Genomic DNA, 22,758 nt, shown 5'->3' with positions numbered 1-22,758 from the left:
TAATTTTATCTATACTACTTTTAAGTTTAAGTAATAGAATATAGAGCTAAAGTCTTAATTACTATATCTATATTAAACTAAAGTTAAAAAAATTACTTTATAGTATAGGTTTATTATTAGATATAAGTTTTAAGTATAGTACTTAATAAGGTAAATTTATTATAAAATTATAATAAGATACTAAGATTTTTATAGAAGTATTACCTTTTAAACTTTTAAATAGAATAAAAAAATAATATACTTATTATATATAGTTCTCTAATTCCTATTATAATAATTGTTTTTACTAGAATATAGTAGACTAATAGTAATTATAAGGATTTAATCTTATAGTATTAAACCTATAGCTAATATATATATTACTACTAAGTTCTTTACTATCACTTTATAATTATTATCTATTTTAATTTAATATCTATTAACGCCTACTATAAAGCTAGAATTATTATAGAAAAAGTTTTTTTAGTTTATAATAAAATAGTTAAAAGACTTAGTAGTTTTCTTAGTATACTTCCTATTAAATAGGTATTTAAATTTATTTATCTTTAAACCTTGATTACTTTTAGATTTTTTATATAAAGTCTTAGAGGCCTATTCTTTTAGAAGTATACTACTATTTACAATTACTATATTATAAATTAGCTATTCTAAGAATTTTACTTTTTACGTATAATCTCTACTATCTAATTCTTTAAAGTAGTTTCTCTTTTTCTAGTATAATATAGTTATAGTAATAGAAACTTAATTTTATTATTAGAAGCTTATATATTTATTAGTTTATTACTATTCTACTATAGTCTTATATATCTAGTAATAGTAAGTACTTTACTATTTATTCTACATTAATTAATTACTATAATAAAAGAAGTTTTTAATTTCTTCTTATAAAAGATAGATAGAATAGATAAAACTTAACTTCTATAGTACTATAATTTTAAAAATTAAAAGAGCTTACTAAAACTTAAGACTGCTATTAGCTTACTTTAACTTCTAGCTCTACTTTAGTTCTAATTAATTAAGTTAGAGTAAAGAACTATATTATAAAGAAGTAGTAAAGAGGTAAGTATTTATATCTATAAGTTATTTATACTTTACTATAGCTAACCTAAACATAATTAGATATTAAAAATCTATATATCTTATATAAGTGTTTTAGAAACTATATAAAGTTATAATATTAGTTATTTAAGAATACTTTAAGAAGCTTATAAAAAAGTAGCTTAGTAGTTCTTAGTATATATATATTATTTAGTATCTAAAAGCTTATACATTTACAAATATGCTGCTATCCTGTTATAACTCTATAATCTTAGCTATATTAAGCAATTTACTATATGCTTCTAAGCTATAATAAATTAATACTATAGTAGTTTTAAATATACATAGCTTTTTAAATTAAATATTAGAGTTCAAATAATATTCTTCTTTAAAAAGTATATAAGATTATAGAGTAAAGAATATATTTACTAGAATAAAAGCTAGTAATTTTCCTCTAAGTAGTATAGTAAGAAAATATTCCTTTTAGAAATAATTTCTTTATATTTATATATAAATTATATATTTTTTACTACTTTAATCTTTATTTTCTTATAATAATATAATTTTTCTAAGATAATAGTTTTCTTAATATAATAGGACTTTATATAACTTCTTTTTATATATAGTACTAGATATACCTACAATAACCTTTAAACTATCTCTTAGTAAGTTTTATAGTACTACTCTATTTAACTAAGACAAATTTCTAAAGAAAATCTACTAATAGTTTACTTAGTAAGTTTTTCTAAAGCTTTTTTATAAGCTTCTAACTAAAAGCTATATCATTATTATTACTACTTAGTATTCTAAACTTAGTAGAGACTTCCTACTACTAAATTAGCTTACTTTACTCTAGAAAAGATTATTAAGGTATCTTACTTTTATTAAAAAAGAAGATTCTTCTATTTTATTAAATTCTATGTAAAGAGTTTTATTCTATAAGAAGAAATATACTTATAAGAAGTAAATATCAATAAGTAAAATAGCTTTAAAGCTACTTATCTCCCTTATCTCCTAAAAGACTAGTTAAGTCTCTTATTAATTATATATAAACTAAGTACTTAATTAATTTACTTAATCTTACTTCTATATTAGTCTTAATTCTTTCTATTAATAGATTAATTTATATAAAATAGCTAGTCCTGCGTATATATATAGATAAAGAAGGGTTTAAAGATATTAATACACTTATTTATAATAGAATTATTTTCTAATATATTAATATTTATACTTTAATTTACTTAGTTATAAGTATAGTTTACTTTAAGCATTTTAAACTCTTTAGTAGAGCGTAATATATTTCTTTCTTCTTATATATACTTAGTTATTATTATTACTTTATACTATTTTATATTATCTACTACAGCCGCCTTAATTTGTTATTACTAGTATTACTACTACTACTACTACTACTACTACTACTACTACTACTACTACTACTACTACTACTACTACTACTACTACTTCTACTACTACTACTACTACTTCTACTACTACTTTATCTAAAGTTAACCTTTCTTTTATTAGATATATTATTTAATTGTAGTTTTATCTTAAATAAATCTAAATAGCGCTATAGTTTATACTTTTGCTAAGCTAAGTTTTTACTTATAAATAATTTTTAGACTTTTATATTATATATTATCTAATAATACTTTATCCTAATTTAATTACCTAATAATATGTTTATATATATATATATATCTCTAGCTTACTTATTAATATATTAGAAGTTAATATTTCTACTTATATTTTAATATAGCTTTATCTTAGACTTATTAATAATAGGTTTATAGTAAGCTTTATATAGAACTTTTAGAGAAAAGTAAAAGTAACATCTAAATAATTTAAAGTAGCTTTACTACTATATTAGAATTTAGAGGGTTAAGAAGTATAAGTATATAATTAAATATACTACTTTAGAGCTTAAAAGTAAGTTCTATCTCCTCTAGGCCTTAGGGATAGAGCCTATAGTGTTTCTATATTACGTGTTATCGCGTTATCGCGTTATTATATAATATTATAGTATTATTAAGGGAATTTTAAGTACTAAAGCTTAAATATACTAAAATATCTTATTTTACTAACGTTATAATACTAACCTTCTGCTCCTATATAATAAGCTACCTTATACTTTAATAGGATATACTTATTATTATAGCTATTACTAATACTATCTAGAAATTAAGTAGTAATAGTATTACGCGTATTATAGTAATTACTTTATTACTAAGCTAAGTCCAAGTACTAATATAATTATAATTATAATTACTACTAAGCAGCTATAAAGACTTATAGCTTAGCATTTCTATTATCTTAAGTAACTATATTAGTTACGTAACTATATTCTTTTATTATTACTTTCTAAGCTATTTAAGTTACTAAATTAATTATTAACTACTTTATTAGTATCTACTATATATTTATAATAATTTCTTATTATACTTATTCTAGAACTTAGATAGTAATATAGATAAAGTCTAGCTAGCTATTAAATAGACTATTAAAGATATTTTAGAGGTATTTTTTCTACTTATTAGTTTTTAAGCTATAAGCTATAACTATATTATATAATTACTTTACTTCTCTATTCTAGTTATAAGTAAAGCTTTTATATTTTTAACTTATATCTATTCTAGCTTATATAATAAAGATACTAATAAAAAGAACTTTAAAGATAAATAGTTTCTTACTTAACTTACTTTTAAACTCTTCTAAGCTTAACTTAGATAAGCTAACTAACTATATAAGAGCTTAAACCTAGTACTTAAGGTTACTTTTAAGATAGTCTATACTAAGTTTAACTTAAGTATACTTTTCTACTCTCTTATACCTCTTATCTAATTACTATTAGTCTTTACTATATTAATAGGCGGCTATTAGCGTATTATTTATAATTATTATTATTATTATTATTATTATTATTGTTATTATTATTATTATTATTATTATTAAGCAAACTATAGGGCCCTCTATATCTAGGCGCTCTATACCTATAATATAGTTATATATAATAATTTACTATATATTAAAGATAAGATATTAGATTATAGAAGTTAGAAAGAAGAATATTTAAGTCTATATATAAATACTTTCTAGAATTTAATTCTATAGTTTAAAACTCTAGTTACCAACTATTAACTATAATTATCTTTAATAAAACTATGCTTTTATTCTAATATTAAGCTTTATAGTAACTATTTAAAACTCTATAGTAGCTCTTTAAAACTATGTAGAACCTATAGTATTAGCTTTAGTTATAATTAATAAGTTTCTAATTAAGTATATATATAGCTATATATAGTAAAGCTAAGTAAGTATTTAGAAATATAGTTCTACTACAATATAATATAGTGTAACTTAACAGCGTTATACCTATATATTGTTACTAGCACGTTAATTAAATTAATAAAAGTAAGTTCTAATATTAAGCTTTAATATAAGTATTAAATAATAAGACTTAATAAAAAGCTTACTTAAGTTATAAAATTATAGTTTAATAGAAAAAAAACTTATAATCTTCACTATAGTAAATTAAATATTAGTAGCCTCTAGTATATATTAGTATTTATAGCATAAAGTAGTATTCTTTACTACTTATACAAAATATAGTGAAATATAAATTTATAGTAGTAACTAATTATCATACTATTATTACTACTAATTCCTTTATAACAAGATAATAATAATATTAACTATAGTTTTTAGATATTAGGCTTCTTATATTATACTATTAAAATTTTATATAATACTATATTACTAAATTACTAATATAGCTATAGCTATATCTATCTTATTTTATAGGTACTAGTTATTCTTTAAACTTAATAAGCTTTACTAAATAAGGTAAGTATACTAATATCTATAACTCTTTTTTTCTACATCTTTATTCTTATACTAATTATATATTAAATCTACTTAACCTACTTATATTCCTCAAACTTTCTTAATCTATATATATATATATAATCTTTTTACTAATTTAACTAACTAAATAATAAAAGAATAAATAAAGTAAGAGTAACTAAAAGCTATAATAGTAAAGTAGCTTTATTAATAGATTTTAGAAAAACTTTTAATTTACCTTTAGATATTTATAAAAATCTAAAACTAAAAGCTTTTTTTTTACTTTATAATTATTTTTATAATATTTATTTTATTACTTAACTTATTAGCTTTCTAATTAATTATATAGAAGTATAATAGCCTTTATTATATATATATATATATTACTACTCAGTCTATCGTTATAAATTTTTTTAAGTAGCTATAGCTAGTAGTAGTATATAAAAAAGCTTAAAAGATAAAGATATTTAAAGATTATTAGTATAAGGCCCTCTTTTTTAAAGTCTAAAATAAAGTTTATATAATTTTAGAGTATCTTCTAAGTATTCTATATATTAAAGTATATAGAGTACTAGTAGATTATTATTACTATATTTAATTCAGTATTATAGTAGATCTTACTATAAGTAAGTATTTAGAAATATACTTCTCCTATAATTTAATATAGTATAACTTAATAACGTTATACTTATAATTTATTACTAGTATATCTATAAAATTAAGTTCTTTTAGATCTTTTAGTCTTATAATATATTATTATATACTAACGCGTTATAAGTATATATTAAGTAGTACTTATAATATTACTTAAAATATTATATAATTATCAGTCTTTAGAAAAACTATTAATCTACTATAACTAGCTATATAATATATAGTATAGTTACTTATAATACTTAAACTAGTACTTAAAGAGTATTTAGACTTAGATCTTAAGATAAAATTATATTTTTATAATTTCTAAGTCTACTATTAGATAGTAAATATTTTTTTATTTATTATTAGCTACAATAGTAGCTATTTTAATATATTAACTAAATAGTTTAAGTAAACTATTATAAGTTTATTTAGAAGTTTATTAGTCTTATTAAAGCTATAGTATATAGGTGTTCTTTTAGAACCTATCTATTATATATTAACTATTATAGTAGCTAAATAATTACTTTAAAAAAGATATATCTTTATCTCTATCTAAGTTACGTATTCTCTATTACTTTTACTATTTTCTTTGTTTATACCTATAATAATAGCGTCTTTTCTAGTATAATTACGACTATACTCTTACGTATATATATATTGCTAAGCGCGCTTAGTGTAGACTTTACCTTTATTCTTTACTATATAATACGCTAGTTTTTTTAAATATTAACGTTAATTATTTTTAAACTTAGTATATAATATAGTAAAAAAGGCTTTTTAAACTATTCTAGTAAGCTTCTTATTCTTATTATTATTATTATTACTATTATCTAGTATAATTAGCTTATTTAGGAGGTAATAGTATTAAATTAAATAGCTAAGTTTTAATTACTATATTTAGTATTATATTATCTTTAAGAGTATAGAGAAACTAGTAGTTACTAAGCTATAGTTAAAAAGTAGACTATAGGTTTACTTATAGAATAAAAATTATTTTAATATTTAAGTATCTTAAGTAGTTCTTAATACTTAGTAGCTTTTATATTATTTTTATTATAGCTATAATTTATTACTTTAGAACTAAAAGCCTAATACTTCTAACTTTATTATATCTAATAACTTTACTTATTATCAAAACTAGATTTTAGAGTATAACTTAAATATTAATAGTAATTAAAATATTTATTTTATTATTTCTCTTTAACTATACTCTATATCTTTACATTTTTACTACTTAATATTAGCTATAGCTACTAGCATTTATATATTATAGAGCTACTAATTTATAATTAGTTCTTTAAAATGTTTTTCTTAGTTATAATATTATTCTTAATACTAATATATTACTAAATCTATTACTCTCTTTATAAAATAGTTTATAATCTATTACTTTAGTTATAGTACTTTATAATTATTTAGATATATTTTAGAGCTATATAAATTAACGCTATTTTATAAATAGAAACTTTTTCTACTATAATATTATATAGCATATATAAATAGCGTTTTACTTACCTGTTATATATAGTATATTTATTAATTTAAACAAAAAGAACTTTTAAAGTAGAATAAAGTAAAGTTATTAAGAGTTTATAATACAATATCCTTAACATACTAGCATAACAAGTGCAATGTACCGACATCTCTGTTAGCCAAACCACTCTCAGCGCACTACGGTACATGACACATTATCAGCGGCGGTTCTGGCCCACGATCACCTTCACATAGCCAGTATCCTTGGCTCTCTCTGATCTCCTCCCCATGTGCCGCCGGCAGTTTCAGTGGGGGATAAGGATAGCGCTCGATACTTCTGTTCTGCGTTCTTGGTTTCTCGTCATCCAAAGATCTCCAGAGCGATCGTTCCTGCTTATGATTGGTGCGCGCTTCATCGGGATGGTCGCCAATAACACATGATCTACATGCTGGTCTGTAGTCGGCAGTTGGTAGCTCCACTCTCATGTTTCGCAACGGCTTGGACGTGTAGAAGGAATCGACTAGCGGCAGTGTTGGGCCATCAAGAATCTCGCAGCAGTCGCTGTCAACAACAAATGACAAGCAGAGCCCACGGAGGTGGTGGCAGAGCATGGCGACATGGTCAAGCATCGGCTTCAGGTGATCCATACTGAAGGATGAACTCCCGTCAGCATGCCCAACTCGATGCGCCCTGATAAGCATCTCAAGAGAAGTGATTGATGCGAGCCTGTTTGAAGGAAGAAGCTGAGGTAGGTGAAGAAGCAGGGGCTCACTCTCGATGCTGATGCAGTTGGTAGAGTAGAGCACGTCAATCCCCTCTGTGTACGCGTGTCTGCATGACAGCAGAAACCCCATGATTCCAGTATTGTCCTCCTCCCAGTACCCCCCTCCGCTTCTATAAATTGAGTCCATGCATCTGTCGCACCACGGACCGACCCAACCGTAACGCATCAATCTGACAGAGGTGTAATCACTGGGGCACGGCATCGTGCGGACAGCAGATCTTTTGGTCGCAAACCCGCCTTGTGACATTCCGCACCCAGGATCCCTATTTCTGCAGCACACAGCGCCTCCCCATTGCCATACATTCTTCTGACGCACAAGGTCCACATGAAGGGTACGGCCACCAAAGGCCATGAAGAGAATCATACTCCTGATGTCATAGGGTAATTGGAAGAATAGACATGTACGTGTATCGAGCGATTTTGGTGTAATTGGTCGTCGCGACAATGGTAGGTATGGCGGCTCATCCGTCGACTGTTTCTGGGTACCCGATTTGATACCTAGGTGCTTCTTCACCCATATGCTGAATTTAGTCATTGTTGAGACGTCAGAAAGTAGGTAAAAGAATCTGAGTTTGAAATTAGGGGGCAGGCTCATAAGACATTCGCTGCCGAAGCGGTCGGTGCGGGTCATGAGGCCCCAAGAGCCAGGTGTGTCGGCTTTGATTGGGAGAAAGAACAGACGTTAAGTTCATTCTTCGGCTAGTCCTACACCGCTGCCATGGAGCTAATGCGATGATGTATTCGACCAACGAGCCTGCACAAACATGGATATAGTCGGGCTTAGTATTGGCCTTGGCCGGACCCGGAGCATGTAGCGCAAAGCGATTTCACATCATCGGCGGTGCGCTTTGTGCCGAGCATGAGACGAAGTTGTGCAGGAACACAATCTATTTGAATGACGCTAAAAGCCGCTAGGCAAGATATGATTAATCCCGAGGTCCGCGGGATGGAACACTCCATCTTGACAATCAGGCCACTCCACACACTACATGCAATATCGTTTTCATTTTTTATCAGGGCGCAAAGTTTCATGCCGGTGCAGCTCGCCTTCGAGTCGTCCCTCTCTCAGAGTCGCCCGGGCTTTCACACACCGGTACAATAGTAATAATCTGGCCACAGATTTTGACAGTCGTCACCGACAGCGGGGTTCCACTCGTAGAATTGGCTGTGAAACAATAATTAGCACGATTCCCCGAGCACAAAACCTTTCAGTTGGGGAAGAACTCACGTCAAGGAGATACCAGCACCGGACGCCATCGCCCAGCAAAACTCGTCAGGCTGCTGTAGGTGAAATCGCACGCAATCTTTCGTCATGCCTTCACGGACAGGCGAAGGTGTCTGCACAGGCTGCGGCGCTCCTGTTGCAGTTGATGATGGCTTGGTAGACGTCGTCATCGGCATCGACGTTGTCAACTGTGTCGGCCATGGTGCGCCTGGAGTACGTGTTATCGGCGTATCCGGGCGACCTATACAGTACCATGCATCCAAAACGATGCCGCTGCAATCACGGAAGACAGTCGGATTCCACTTGACAAAATCGGCCATGCTGAAACTGCCAAACATAAGTACGATAAGGTCGCACGTGTCGTCGAAGGTTGTCTGATACCATCGCGCGCAATCATTGGGGTATCCCAGGGGGACGTTGCCCTCAGTTGGCTTGGTGGTCTGGTGCGCAGGCAGTGGGAGATTGTCATCCGCATATGCGCCAACACAATACCACGTATCCAACCAAAGACCCAGACAATTTCCGTTGAGAGCTGGGTTCCACGACAAGAACTGCTCCTGTGAAAAGTAGTTGTACAGTTTGACAATGTCATTGCAGTTCTGGTCAGCTGTGGCCCTGTGGTAAACTTTACAGTCGATGGGCATAGGCCCATGAGACGGGATCGGTGCGAAGCTCGAGTCAGCTGCGGGCAGCGTAACGGGTGTGTACTGGGTGGGCTCTGGAGGCGCGGTAAACTCAGGCTGAGCCGTTTCCCATTCGAGATCCGTGTTACCCATCTGCCGCTGCACCCCGACGCACACCCAGTAGTCGGCGATGAGCATCTCACAGTCCTCCTTGGCCGCGGGATTCCATCTCAAAAAATCGACCATGGACTTCAGGCCATATTTGTCAAGCATTCGCTGACATGTATCACCAGGAACAACGCGATGCCACGCATTGCATATGGCAGTCTGACCCGCGAGCGTCTGGGTAGGCGGCCACGTCTTGTCAGTACTCGTGGTCGACACGTTCCAAGAGGTGACTGGGTGCAAGACTGAGTATGTCGAGTTGTAAGAGGTAGTTGGTGTTGCAGAGTTTGAGGTAATGGTCGTTTGTGACGTGACCATAGACGTCGATGTGGACGTGGGGTTTGAGGTTGCACCGGCGGAGCTGCTGGGTCTGGTATTGATTTCTCCGATCCTCACACAGTAGGCCGATTCGAGCCAGAAATTGTTGAGGCAGTCAGAGGAAATGGCGGGATTCCATTCAAAGAATTGACTCAGTGAGATACCGTAACGCTGGGACACAGTCTGACAATTGTCACCAGAAATGACGGTATGCCATCCGTTGCAATTCGCCGGCTGTCCTGGATGGACCGCACCGTCAGGGCTAGATGTTTGAGCCACGACAATTGGATAAACGGAGCTCAAAGCCAGCCAACATACTTGCTGAATGGACGGCCGCATACTGGTAGCGGGAAGTATAACTTCGCGATACAGTGACTGATGAAGCACGCAAGAGAAAAGTGTCCAGATCCAATGCTCAAAAACTGGACGTCGATGTGAACTACTTTCAGGGGCACTTGGTCCGGCTTTGGCGTACAATGTCAATTGAACAATTGAGCTAAAAGTCTCAGATTGTGGAAAAGATTTGCGGGCCCAGAGAAGAGACTGAGACTCATGGTACCCACTGACCTGAATGGACAGTCCCGAAAATCCAATATTCGAGCCGTTGGAAAGGATGAGGTTTCAAATTTCGGTGGACGTCGCATATAGAAGTAAGAACATTACTCATTGCTTGGCTGCATACTTTAATCACACAAAGCTGCACACTTTGTTTTTTAGCCGTCATTCGAGCTGGCACTACTATATTTTACCTAGTCTCAAAGAGCTTGGCGTGCTGTAGCGACCAGGTACGTACATTGGCCTCGGATAGCATGCAAGATTAGAAGCTAGTTTGGCCTTGGCGCTGCTATAGTGCTAAGCACGGCACACATCAATCTAACGCAGGGTTTAGTCTATCAGAGGGAACACCTGCCGTTTTGATCGATAATGACGGGAACTAGCAAGGGTGAACGGATCTGACCAAGATAGCACGTTGACAGGGCTCACGTCGAAGGAATCATAACCGAACTCTAAGCGCGTGCAATTTGCAAAGACGAATTCAGGGTACGTAGATGCAGGCTAACATGTCGCGACAAACGTGTCTTGGATTTGTGCATCCGTTCTCTCCGCGACCTTACCGAGTCGATCCAAATACTCTTTTTCTTCGTGCAAAAGACATCTACAGCCCATTGTCCTGAGACTTTGTCATTCGTTCACCTTGCGATAGCATCCTACACCACACTCATTCATCTTCTTAAAAATCATGTATCTTTCTCCAACCTTCGTCTCGGGCCTCTTGCTAGCCAGCGCGGAAGGGGTCCTGGGTGGCAGCAGATTTTGGGAGGCAAAGGCGCCAAACCAGCGAACAAACTCCACTCCGGACTATCTGGGTTTTGAGACATATAATTCAACGTCTTCACTTATGAAGCGCGCTTTCTCCATGGAGAGCCGGCCAAACGACAAATTGGCCCCGCGCCTCTGGCCCAACAAGAAGATAAGATACCACTTTGAAGATCCAGAGAATTTGAGGCTCAAGGGAATCTGGGAACGGGCCATAGAACTATGGGCACCTCTCAAAGCACACGGCTTTTCTTACGAAGAGGTCCCTTCCAAGGATGAGTGGCAAAGCAATCGCGACACCGTCTTGCTTATCAAATACAATACCGATGGCAAGCTATCGTCGACTTTGGGCATCCCACCTATCAACGAAGCGGCAAATGATGGTAAGCCTACTGATGCGGACCTGGGACCTGTAACGAATCTTTCCGACAATGAAGGCATCGGTCAGGACGACATCCATGCCAACATAGCCCACGAGCTTGGTCACGTCTGGGGCCTGATCCATGAGCACCAGAATCCTCGCTACTGGCGTATCACTTCTGGAGACTACAACAATGGCTGGAGCCTTTGGAGTGGCAAAAGTAGTCAGCCCAAATTCAAGCCTAGCGACTTCGACTGCGAGGCTCTCAGCGATTTCGCTGCAATCAGTAAGACTCTAAATACATTGGTCGCAGAAGCGAGAGAGGCGAATGATCACAATTTGATGGATAAACTACAATTCGACCTGGATCACATTTGCGTTTCCATGAAAGTTGCGGGCAAATGGGGATTTAGTGCAGCCGAGTGGCTTCCGTATCCATCTTTGGACAAGAAGGTTTCAGATGACAATTTTGATCCAAATTCGATCATGATGTATCCCTCACGCGCAGGTGGGATAGGTCTAGGGGACGACCGTGAAGTCGTTCTCAAATACGATGATGGCAGTCTTATTCCCAATCGGCTAGCACCCAGCCCTATGGACATTAACCGTCTCATCACGCTCTACGGCAAACCAGCTTTGTCTGTACCGGGCGAGCCGCACAACTCGAGATCGAGCCAATTTTTCAACAGGCTTAAGAAGATAAGGAGTGGAATATCGCGCGCTGGTGATACTAAGGGCGGGTCGTGCGATGGATGAGGGGGTACATGTACAAGCGAAGCCGCAACCCTGTGGGTAACAAGGTTGTCGCTTCTTCCTTTGACTCGCATGTCGCTCCTTGTCTGTTCTAGCTTATAGTTTTCATACCTCATGTAAACAATATGCTCGCCACTAGAAACTTTGATCACTCTTAGTGGCAAGGTAGTCACAGTCGTCTATAGTCACAGCAAGCAAATCTCCAATCATGGTATCAGTCGGCGGCGAATCACGTATGAGGAGCGTTTCTGTGCATGTTGAACGGCGCAATGTGCATAATTCGACGGCTAGATTGGTCATTGACCACATGTATCGAGGCCGATCAGACTGACCTTCCAGCAACACCCCTGTTGGCCTGCCTTGAGGTGTCTACAACTCAGGTCTGGCGCCGCACTCGAAGTAATTCCTTGGTTCGTAGGTAGGTAGCTCACGTCGCTCGATATTCTCACCAAGGGCTTTGGTGAGTGTACCGTCATCAAGGTCGATAGCCCATACCATAGTCCTGTTTGTCAGTCAGCAACTAGTGATGCACGTTAGGAATCGAAATGATAGTACTTGCCCTCCTAAGCAATGCTGGTGCGCAAAATCGATCTTTGATCCCAACGTTTGAGTATCGTCAAATGAAACCCACTGGTCTGAGTCCCAAGTAACTATCTTGACAGCGGCCTTCTCGTCGTACGTGACAGTGGCTCCTTTAGCGATGACCTCGTTGATCTCGGCCGCAGATAGTACGCCGGGTGTGCCCGTGCATGCACCGCCATTGGCGCCTTCGCTAAACTCGCAGCCTGCCGTCATGCATCCTGGGTCTTTCATGGTAAAGCTGCGACCGTAGAAGCCGAGACCAAGTACGACACGCTCTGGGTTGATGTTGTTGCGCCATAGAAGCTCAAGACCCATTTTTATCTCGGTCAGATTGGTATGCGCCTGGGCGATAGGGCCGAGGCTGTCGATACTGGCATCCCAAACGCCGTGTATGTCATACGTCATCATGTTGAACCAGTCGAGGTATGGCTCCATCTCCTGGAGATTGAAACCACGGAGATACCAGTAAGAAGCAGGCTGTGGGGGATCAGCTTCGGTGGAACAATGTGGAAGCGGAGTACCATGAAGGCTGGTCACTTACGAGTGTCAAACTGATGCCGTACTCTCTACCGGAAGTATTCAAGCGCTGACGCAAACGTCTGAGGAGATTAACATAGTTGTCGAAGTCTGCGAGGATACCGCCTCGATCTTCTGCTACAGGGCTAGAGCGCATAGGTCAGTGTATGTACGAAACACGACATGGGTCTAATGACTTACTACTCCCAATCCAGATCGACCCCATCCATATTATATCTCTCCATGAAAGTCAAAAGCGAATCGAAGAACTTATCTTGATTGGCCTCACTAGCAGCTAAGTCGGAAAAAGCTGTTCGATAAGGTCCAGGATCATTCATTGCCCACCCTCCAACAGCGATCCAGACCTTGAGATCGGGCTGCCTCTCCTTGAGTCCGGCGACGCGACCATAGCGCGATCCGGTGCCAGGATCCATGTCCTCGATGTGGAACGTTTTGGGGTTGATTAGCGCAAAAGCAAAGTTGATGTGCGTCCAGTGTCCTAAGGGAATTTCTTCAGGCTCCATGTTACCGCATGGACGTTGATAATTCCAGCCCTCATAGTAGCCGATGGTACGCGCGTCGGCGCTCCGCTTGGAAAGATCGCACTGAGGGTGCGGTACAGGATCGGGGCCGCAGAAATCGATTGTCGTACCGCAGAAACCGTGCTCACTGCAGCACACGTTGAGCGGGCATTTGGTCAAGTTGGCATACTGGAGGCCCCAGTTGTTGCCATCGCACTCGGACTTCCGTTCGCAGTCGCTCGTACATTCGGGGCCGCAGAATACGGGGCCAAAACCACAAGCACCAGTACCGGTGGCATCACTAACCACGATTGTTAACCACCTTTCTTTAAAACTCGTGGATGTCTTCCACTCACAGAGGGCCGCAACAACCCAAGTCACAAGACTTTGTTGCGGTGCACGTGTAGTCAGGCTGATTATTGGTCGCCCGCAGAAGCATCTCTCGAGCCTGCGGTGTTGTTTCCATACCAGCGACGCTCTCTAACAGTAACTTGGTTTCTGCCTGCCCACCAAAGGAACCCAAATTGAGCGCCTGCACCGTCGATAGGAGGCTAAGTCCAAGATAGAGGCACCGGAGTGAGGCATCCTTAGGAGTCATAATGGTTGCCGAAATGTTTTCCAAAAAAGAAATCCGCACAGTGACTAGCAAGTCTTCAGCGCAGTCAACAGTGGACAACACTCGATGAAAGAAGCTGTAAGGGTGATTAATTAGGCGAGAGTCGGACAATCGTGGGACGGGAGAGAAACGAGCAGGGCAACATCCGGATTCGCTGCTCAATGATGGATGGGCACATCAGGGGTACCTCAACATTGTCGTCTTCTAAGGCGCGTACTATCGCAGCATGTCAATCAATAAAGACGCCATCTAGTCTCGGTTTCTGTTCCTTGAACATACATGTGCCAAGATAAACGAAGGATGGGGTTGAATTTACTTACGTGGGTCGGCATGGACCTCGGGTCCCTGCAGGAACCAAACGCCACTAATATCAGCCCGCTCGGGCGGTATTCAGCCGCCGAATGTCGCTCGGTCTTCAGCCCGTATCAGGCATCGCGACTCTGCATAACGTGCTAGTTACTACTTGCCTTGCTGCAGGTCCATACGTAGTAGATGCAGGATCATTAATGTCAATTTCATCCTTGGCTGGCGTACCTGCTCTGGACCTAGGGGTTGGACCACCATAGTGAGAACCCAAATACTACAGACGGGCAGGCCGTGTCGCTTACTATGCGCCTGCCTGTTTCGTCGTAGTACCTTTATCTACACGTGAGAGATTTCAATCTGCATCTTGACATTTTGACCGAGAAGGATCTCACCAGACCACAAGTCTTGGACGTAATCATAACGAGTCTTGGCTGAGTCTTCTGGGGCTCCATTTCCAGGCGAGATAGGTGTTCCTGGACAGTTGAGCACCTTGTGCAAGTTTTTCCCTTTTGTCACTTGAGGCTTTCCCCCACCTGCTCACAGCCTATCAATCAGTCCAACCTACACACAACTCTGGCCTCGCACGTTTGATCTCTTCCTCCATACACATTCATGTCGCTCAGTTTGGGCCAGCTTTACTAGTCGTCATGATCTCTCAGTCAGTATTCAGCCTTATGATCCTGCTCGGCATGGTCAACTGCTACGTACCACATCATTCGCATCATGGAAGACAAAGTAGAAGTTTAGAACATCGACTCCACCGAGAGCGTGCATCATCTACCAATAAGTCTGCTTCCTCGGCACCGCCGCCCCTCTCCAAACGAGATGACGATCCGAGCAGTATGCAATGGATCAAACGTTGGGCGGCTATTGGTGACAGCTACACGGCTGGCATTGGTGCCGGCAGGCCCCTGGGTCACAGAATCACCGCCGATGAAGTGGCTATTACAGTGCCTAGTGGCCTAGAAGAAGTTCGCGACAACTGGAAATGCTCTAGGTATGATATGGCATACCCTAAAGTCATCGAGGCCCAGTTTGGCTCCCATGTCGAGAAGGACGGCGGTTTCCAATACCTTGCTTGCAGCGGCGACCGTTCAGAACAAATCTACCAACAGGCGAAGGCTCTGAAAGGCGAGCTCGACTTTGTCACTTTCACCTCTGGCGGAAACGACCTGTGTCTGGCCAAAATCATCGCGGACTGCATCATGTTACCCTACGGCAAGTCCACTGCTTGCGAGACGGTCATCGCCAAGGCCCAAGAGAATGTCAAGTCAATCATTACGGACAACATACTTCAGATTTTGGAGGCGCTCGATGAGAAGATGAACAAAGATGGCATCGTGGTCGTGAATAGCTACGCCCAGTTCTTTGACACGACCGAAGACAATTGTGATCGTCAGTCGTGGGATATTGCTTGGTTTCTTCCGCTAGGCTCTACCTATCAGGCGCTCACCAAGGCTCGTCGTCATACTTTTAACCAGCTCGTCCTTGACATCAACAAGGCCATCCGTGAGGCTGTGGATCAGGCCTCTGAAAGCGACAAGATCAATTATAAGGTCGGCTATGCCGAATGGGACGACTGGGTATCCAAAGAGCTCGACGCCCGAATGTGCTCCCCGAGTAGCAATGGCGACTATCCAGATCCCAAACAACCAAACATGCATTTTATCAAGCCTGACACGCATCCCTGGGGTGGCTGGGAAAATGATTTCGAACGGCAGGAGCTGCGCAGGCGCGACATTGATCTCGACGAACTGCTGAACTCGACGAGACTATCCACTTCGGAAAAACGTCGTGCCAACCGCCTAAAGGCTATGATGGAGACTCGCGACAGGAACATTGAACGCACACTGTACGACTCAGTTCTTTACAAGTCACCCAACCCGCGTGCCGCCGTCAGGCACAAGCTGGACCCGCGGGCGCCCTCGCCACCAGCCTGCCCTGGAGACGGCGGTTTCGACATGACTCTGGGCATGGGTATGCCCGACCGCGTGGGCCAGAATGTGAGTATCCTTCACACTCACGCGAGTGGTCGATAATTTTCACCTCGCTGACACGTGTAGTTTCACCCCAACGAAGCCGGTCACCTCACTATAGCCTCCTTTGCACTTGCTGAGCTCATGGATCTGCGTGCCATCGTCCTCGGTATCGATTCGCCTACATGCGAAGCAACTGTCAAGGACGAGTTTACTTGTTTTTCGAAGACTGGCAGTAAGTACTACGTCAGTGGAAATCGCACCAACGAGAACTACGAAGGCTTCTGCAAAGAGGTCGCGGAAAATCATTCGTCTAATAAGATCAATTGGAGCTATTCCAAGATCTACGACGAAGGCACACCGGAAGAGCACGAGTATGTCGTCACACTGGGGAATGACGCCTCGGCATTCGATCAAGACCAATGTGTCGATTCGATGAAGAAGCTCATGAACTCATGCGACACATCTGACAACCCAATGAACTGGAAGGGTGGCGGGCGATACGTTCGTGACAACGGAGACTACAAATATGAGCTCCACCCTCGCCGCAATAACCGCCCCTGGCCATGGCCTAAAAGTCCTTACGGCCGATGTGAGGGCTGGTACAAGGGAACCCATGGACGTTATAAGGTTGAGGGTGCTGGCTTTGCTACTTGGGATCATGGCGGAAAAACTCTTCGGCCTAACATGGACAGTTGCTATGGACTCGGCACGACGTTTTGGAAATTCGAGTACTTTAACAACCCGGCTGATCATGATGGGCACGAATGGTACGCTACCTTCAGTACGCCAATCTGGGTTCGCGCACGCTGTTGGAACAACAACAAGGTTGTCAAAGCCGCAGGAGGATGGACGAATGGGTGTAAGGGCAATGATTAAGAGCTTTCTCAGAGTAATTTGATTCGTACTTAGATGAACTTAGCGGTCGCGCAGAATACATCCCAATCACGTTCCAACACCTTTTGATGACGGATCTCATCTTGCGCAGTTCGTTGGTTCATGTTTGATTGACTTGCTCATCCCTCCTCTTCACATTTTGTCACTCACAAAACACCAAATCCTTTCGACTTCCCACACGCCTTGATGCTCATTGACGAGGCATCACGTAAAGCGACTGGAAAGTGCACCTCGATTGTTCTCCCCCATCATGTGGCTGAAGGTGTATGTTCGGGATCGAAGCGGTAGCGATGGAACCATAAGTAAGGCCAAGCCTTTAATGTCTTGACAGACTTACTTACAAGCTTCTACTAGTACATTAGCTTCCAGTCGGTCTATACAATTCAACGCAACCCGACCGAGCTGCCACCGCTGCCGTCGTCCAAAGACCATCCGGGCCCACACAAGTGCACCTTGCGTATCGCCATCCTGCACTCGAACGACCCGCATGGATCCTACCCTGCCGCGGCGAACAAGCTGCCACGCAATCATGAAGGCTTTGTAAGCATAGAGAAGAACCCAGGGTGCTTCGGTTTCTGGCGATGTGGTCACATCCAGGTACCGCAGAAACCAATCGACATGTGGCTGAAGTAGATCTGAGATGCGTGATTCACAAAGAAACTCACACGACGGCGCATGGTCTGTAAGCTGGTACAGTACTGCATCTGCGCTCCCTTCGATGATACCACTAGTGTGTGTAGGTGACCACATTTGCAGTTCAATCATCGCCGTCTCCCAGGTGGTTTCACTCAGCGAAGCCTGCGATGGGTCTGAATTGCTTCCGCGTGGCCGGGCAAAAGGCTCTAGCGCAACAAGAGAGGACCTGAGTGGCTCCACTCTATCTGTGCTCAGAATACCTGTTATCGTAGACCAACCAGACACTTCTCGAGCACTCGAAATGAGGAACTGATTTATGTTGATAGTTGCATAAGGATCGAATGGAGACAAGGTAAGTAGATCCGAACTGGAAGTCAAGAACTGTTTGACTACTTCGGAGAATTGTGTTGGTGGGCCAGTCTGTCTCAGGAGTAATTGCTTGTGTGCCCATTCGCCAGAGTTTGCTGCTATCCAGTGATCTGTCGCACAAGGTAACTCCTGTTTAATTTCAAGATGCGATAATGATCGGGGGACGGAAAGTGCCTGGTACCATAAAGCATCCATCTGATGTATGGCAAAACACGTTCGCTTATGCGTTTCGTTTTGGACGAATTGGTGCCAAAGAGAATCCAGGTCTGCTGCTGCAGTCGGTTGGGCCGGTAATGGTTGCATAAGTCCACCCGCTCGCGCCAACGTGACGATCTTTGAATGTATCTTCAGGCCATATGCTGACGATGCTCCGCAGAGATACATCATAGTCAGAACCTGCAGTAGAAGATAGGCTTGCACGGTCGTTACTCTCTGAGGGTTGCCGAGCGTCTCTTCGTCGTTATTGAATTTGAGCAACGCGCGGGATTGGTGATAGCATCTTAAGGACAGGCTAGCGCCGGATGAAGCTCTCTCTTGATCGTCCGGGTCTTCGCCATATTGATACCCAAGAGCAAGCATGCCATAAAGTAGACTTTCATCAGCTCTGTTGCTATCGAATGTTGGCCGATGAATGAAAGGCAGGAACGAAGACAGGTGAATGAAGAACAACTCGACACCTCGGACAACTTGCGCTGTGGAAATATTCCAGTCATCTTGCAGTCGGGGCGACTCACCTGAGTACCACCCGCAGGGACTGCACATGCTGGAAAGACCGAGGTTGTCACCAAGTGTGTTAAATTGAGGACTTTGCATACGTGTGACTTCCAGCTGTGGGTCCGTCTCTGTCGCTAGAATCCTCTGCAAGGTGACGTCGATGTTGCTCACTGACTGTTCTGGTAGGAAGACAGAAGCCACTCTCTTGTTCGATGTCGCGATGCCCAGAAGCTCATCATCTGTCGTAGAGTTGTGCTGCTGGCTGTGACCATCAAGAATAGTCCGCCATGCTGTGTCAAGATCAAGGTCACCCATCTCATCCGGTGTAACTGACGCAAGATTGCTTTGTTGCTCGTGAGCCGAGACTGGGGAGACTCCATCTGGCTGTACTCCCGACTGCTTCGTGAGCTGGCTGGCTTGCTGGTCAGGATGCTTTCTCCTAATATGCCGCTGCCGAAGGTCTGATCTTGAAAATGTTGCTGCACAGAAGTGACAGGCCAAAGAGGCCCTTTCCCGAGTACGCGTATGGAGGGCAGCATGTCTTTTGAGGTTTTCGTGTCGTGTGAAGCGACTTTGACAGGTCTAACATTGGAAGGGCTGGAAAGATGGTTGGTCTTTGACAGGATGAGGTGCTACACCAATGGATGCCATAACGATGATGTTTGCTAGATATTTCGGTAACAGTTAGATGCGTATCATTCATTCACTTCAAGATGTACTTGCATCCAAGGTAATTGTGCTTATCTCCCACTAGCAGGGGTATGTCCTATCGGATAGGCCCCTACGGGCATTTAGAGGCGCGTCGTTGCTCATACAAATCATCGTTCCGCAATTGGTTGCACGCACTTCCTAGACCCACAGTATCGAGATAGTTCGTGGCCCTAGGGGATCCAGACGGAAAGTCATGGTCAATGGCCTGCGAGAAGGAAGCGGGGGTGGTTGGGGAATGGCGACGTCGGCCCGATCGGCGTTTGAACAGTGGTATACCGCCGCCTCGCGACACAGGCATCGAAGTCCTTATGCATTACAACAATGGCTGAACGGCATGCAATAATGCCATTACTGTCCTTGATTATCATGGAATTGTACATGAGATGCTAGAGTATCGACAGGTGAGGTGACCAGTCAGGGACAAGACCATAGTTACGCGCGAGAGGTCGTAGTTGTTATACTAAAGTTTTCCGAACTTTATAGCAACTGACTGTTACCATCACGAACACCACTACAACCATCATCAATTCGCTAGATGACACCCTTGCCTATCACGACGGTTGCCCTCAATACATCTCGTACCGCCAATTGAGTTGTACCATCTCCTCCGTGACGCCACCTCGAATGACCTTCGCAATCTGGTCCGGATCGCAAGAGTCAAGGCGTTTGTTCTCTCGACGAACAAGCCAACGGTAGAAGGTTATGGTAGCTGCAAATGCTAACGCGCAGCCCATCAGCGTACCGAAGGCCGTGTAGAACTGCGGTGGAGCGTAGTAAAGGTAGGAGGCCCAAATATTGGAGGTGCCACCAATGGCATTGACTAGCGCTGACGCTGCTGCACGCTTAGCAGTTGGGCGTGCAAGATGTAGATTGATAGTCTTGTACAGTACAAGCTGTGGTCCGACGGAGGCGAAGGGGAGGATCATCATGGAGAAGTACCTCGCACCGACATTCAACGTCGTCATGGGTATGATATACATGACACAAGCGATGGCAATACACGCAAGGATGATGCGATATGCTGCGTTCTTGCGATCAGAGTACCACATAAGTCCATAGTAGACGATGCCTGCAAGAATGTATGGTGGGGCAGTTAGAAGAAGACTGGTGTTACCCTTGTAACCTAGAGAGGCGACCAGCGTCGGGAAGTAGTTGGCGATTGATCCTTGCGCCTGTGAGAGGAGATTGCATAGAATGAGGAGCAGCAACTTTGGGTCACTAATCGCCATCTTGAACCCCTTCAGGACACTCTCTTTCTCGGTACCTTCTGCAGCGCCCGACTCGGATTCGATGCGCCAGACTGCGAGATCACGCTGAATAGGGGAGAGTATTTTGCTATTATGTGGAAATTCTGGCATAAGAAAGGCGCAGATTCCGCCGATGCCGACCGTAGCAGAACCTTCGATGATGACTAAAGACACGTCAGCGTTGTCAGATATATGCAGCCATTGACATTCGTCTACTTACATAGCCATTGCCATGCACGGATGCCATGCTTTCCATCGAGCTCGAAGACACCAGCAGCAAAGAGGCCACCGAATGCGTTACCGAATTGTTGCGCAATATACAAGGCCGCGATACGCTTTCCGAGTTCAGTCTTGTTGTACCATGCTGACAAGTAGTACATGGCTCCAGGGAAGAATCTGGAACAAAGTATCGGAGTCAGCGTAGATCTTTCGAATGACTTAGTGGCTGACTCACACAGCCTCTGCCGCCCCAAGAATAGCGCGTACAGCCAACAACTGACCATACGTCTTCACAGCTGCCGTCGCAGCAGAAATCGACCCCCAGATGACCACAGCCACGCAGATGTATAGTCCAGGCCTCGAGATCTTTGCAATGATCTGCAAACATGGAGGTACGAAGTCAGTGTGTGTCTCGCATACCTTTTGTGTAGGCACAACTTACCAAGTTGCTCGGAATCTGGAAAGGGAGATACCCAACGAAGAGGATCGAGATCGCCGTCGCAAATTGTTGAGTTGTCATGTCAAGATCCTCCATGATACCTTGTAATTTCGCTGCAGCCAAGTTTTGACGGTCGATGTAGTTCAGTATATAGAGGATGCCAATGATTGGCAAGACGATGCAGTCGATTTTGCGAACAAGCTTCCGGTTGAGATCCGAGATCTCATCTTGACTTAGATTGCGAAGGGAATGGGGCATACGCTCGTTGTGAATAGTGCCTATCTCGACATCAGTATCCGCGGTCCCGACTAGGTCGAGCTTCTTCATCTCAGTCTCCATTGTCGCACAACGTGGCTTCAGATGTATTGATGAGGCCAGGAAAAATGCAACTACAGTTTGTAAAGACGCCGATGAGAGACGACCGATATTTCGTCACAATATGACATGATTTATAGCAGATATGGCA

At 41.0% G+C, this 22,758-nt stretch overlaps 6 protein-coding genes across 6 annotated transcripts; 2 read left to right on the top strand and 4 right to left on the bottom strand.

The window, feature by feature from the left end:
• Positions 1–7,194: 7,194 nt before the first annotated feature.
• GT037_009474 (uncharacterized protein) lies at positions 7,195–7,851 on the bottom strand (the record flags this gene model as incomplete). Its single annotated transcript, XM_038934521.1, has 1 exon — positions 7,195–7,851. One exon carries the CDS (start codon positions 7,849–7,851, stop codon positions 7,195–7,197), a length of 657 nt encoding a protein of 218 aa, XP_038782796.1.
• Positions 7,852–9,005: 1,154 nt separating this feature from the next.
• Positions 9,006–10,451, bottom strand: GT037_009473 (uncharacterized protein; the record flags this gene model as incomplete). Its single annotated transcript, XM_038934520.1, has 1 exon — positions 9,006–10,451. One exon carries the CDS (start codon positions 10,449–10,451, stop codon positions 9,006–9,008), a length of 1,446 nt encoding a protein of 481 aa, XP_038782795.1.
• A 901-nt stretch (positions 10,452–11,352) lies between these two features.
• On the top strand, positions 11,353–12,546 carry GT037_009472 (uncharacterized protein; the record flags this gene model as incomplete). Its single annotated transcript, XM_038934519.1, has 1 exon — positions 11,353–12,546. One exon carries the CDS (start codon positions 11,353–11,355, stop codon positions 12,544–12,546), a length of 1,194 nt encoding a protein of 397 aa, XP_038782794.1.
• A 366-nt stretch (positions 12,547–12,912) lies between these two features.
• Positions 12,913–14,760, bottom strand: GT037_009471 (glycoside hydrolase family 18 protein; the record flags this gene model as incomplete). Its single annotated transcript, XM_038934518.1, has 5 exons — positions 12,913–13,045; positions 13,175–13,602; positions 13,667–13,787; positions 13,843–14,463; positions 14,519–14,760. 5 exons carry the CDS (start codon positions 14,758–14,760, stop codon positions 12,913–12,915), a joined length of 1,545 nt encoding a protein of 514 aa, XP_038782793.1.
• Positions 14,761–15,731: 971 nt separating this feature from the next.
• Positions 15,732–17,939, top strand: GT037_009470 (uncharacterized protein; the record flags this gene model as incomplete). The annotated part of the gene is made up of 2 exons (XM_038934517.1): positions 15,732–17,087; positions 17,148–17,939. The coding sequence occupies 2 exons, from the start codon at positions 15,732–15,734 to the stop codon at positions 17,937–17,939; spliced, it is 2,148 nt and encodes a 715-aa protein (XP_038782792.1).
• GT037_009469 (nucleoside transporter family) lies at positions 17,813–22,631 on the bottom strand (the record flags this gene model as incomplete). The annotated part of the gene is made up of 6 exons (XM_038934516.1): positions 17,813–17,869; positions 18,456–20,088; positions 20,970–21,798; positions 21,855–22,030; positions 22,089–22,231; positions 22,296–22,631. 6 exons carry the CDS (start codon positions 22,629–22,631, stop codon positions 17,813–17,815), a joined length of 3,174 nt encoding a protein of 1,057 aa, XP_038782791.1.
• Positions 22,632–22,758: the final 127 nt, after the last annotated feature.

This window comes from Alternaria burnsii, assembly GCF_013036055.1.
Source record: "Alternaria burnsii strain CBS107.38 chromosome Unknown 728, whole genome shotgun sequence".
Classification (NCBI taxonomy): domain Eukaryota; kingdom Fungi; phylum Ascomycota; class Dothideomycetes; order Pleosporales; family Pleosporaceae; genus Alternaria; species Alternaria burnsii.
Note: the sequence above shows the minus strand (reverse complement) of the source record. Positions and strands in the feature narration are given on the sequence as shown.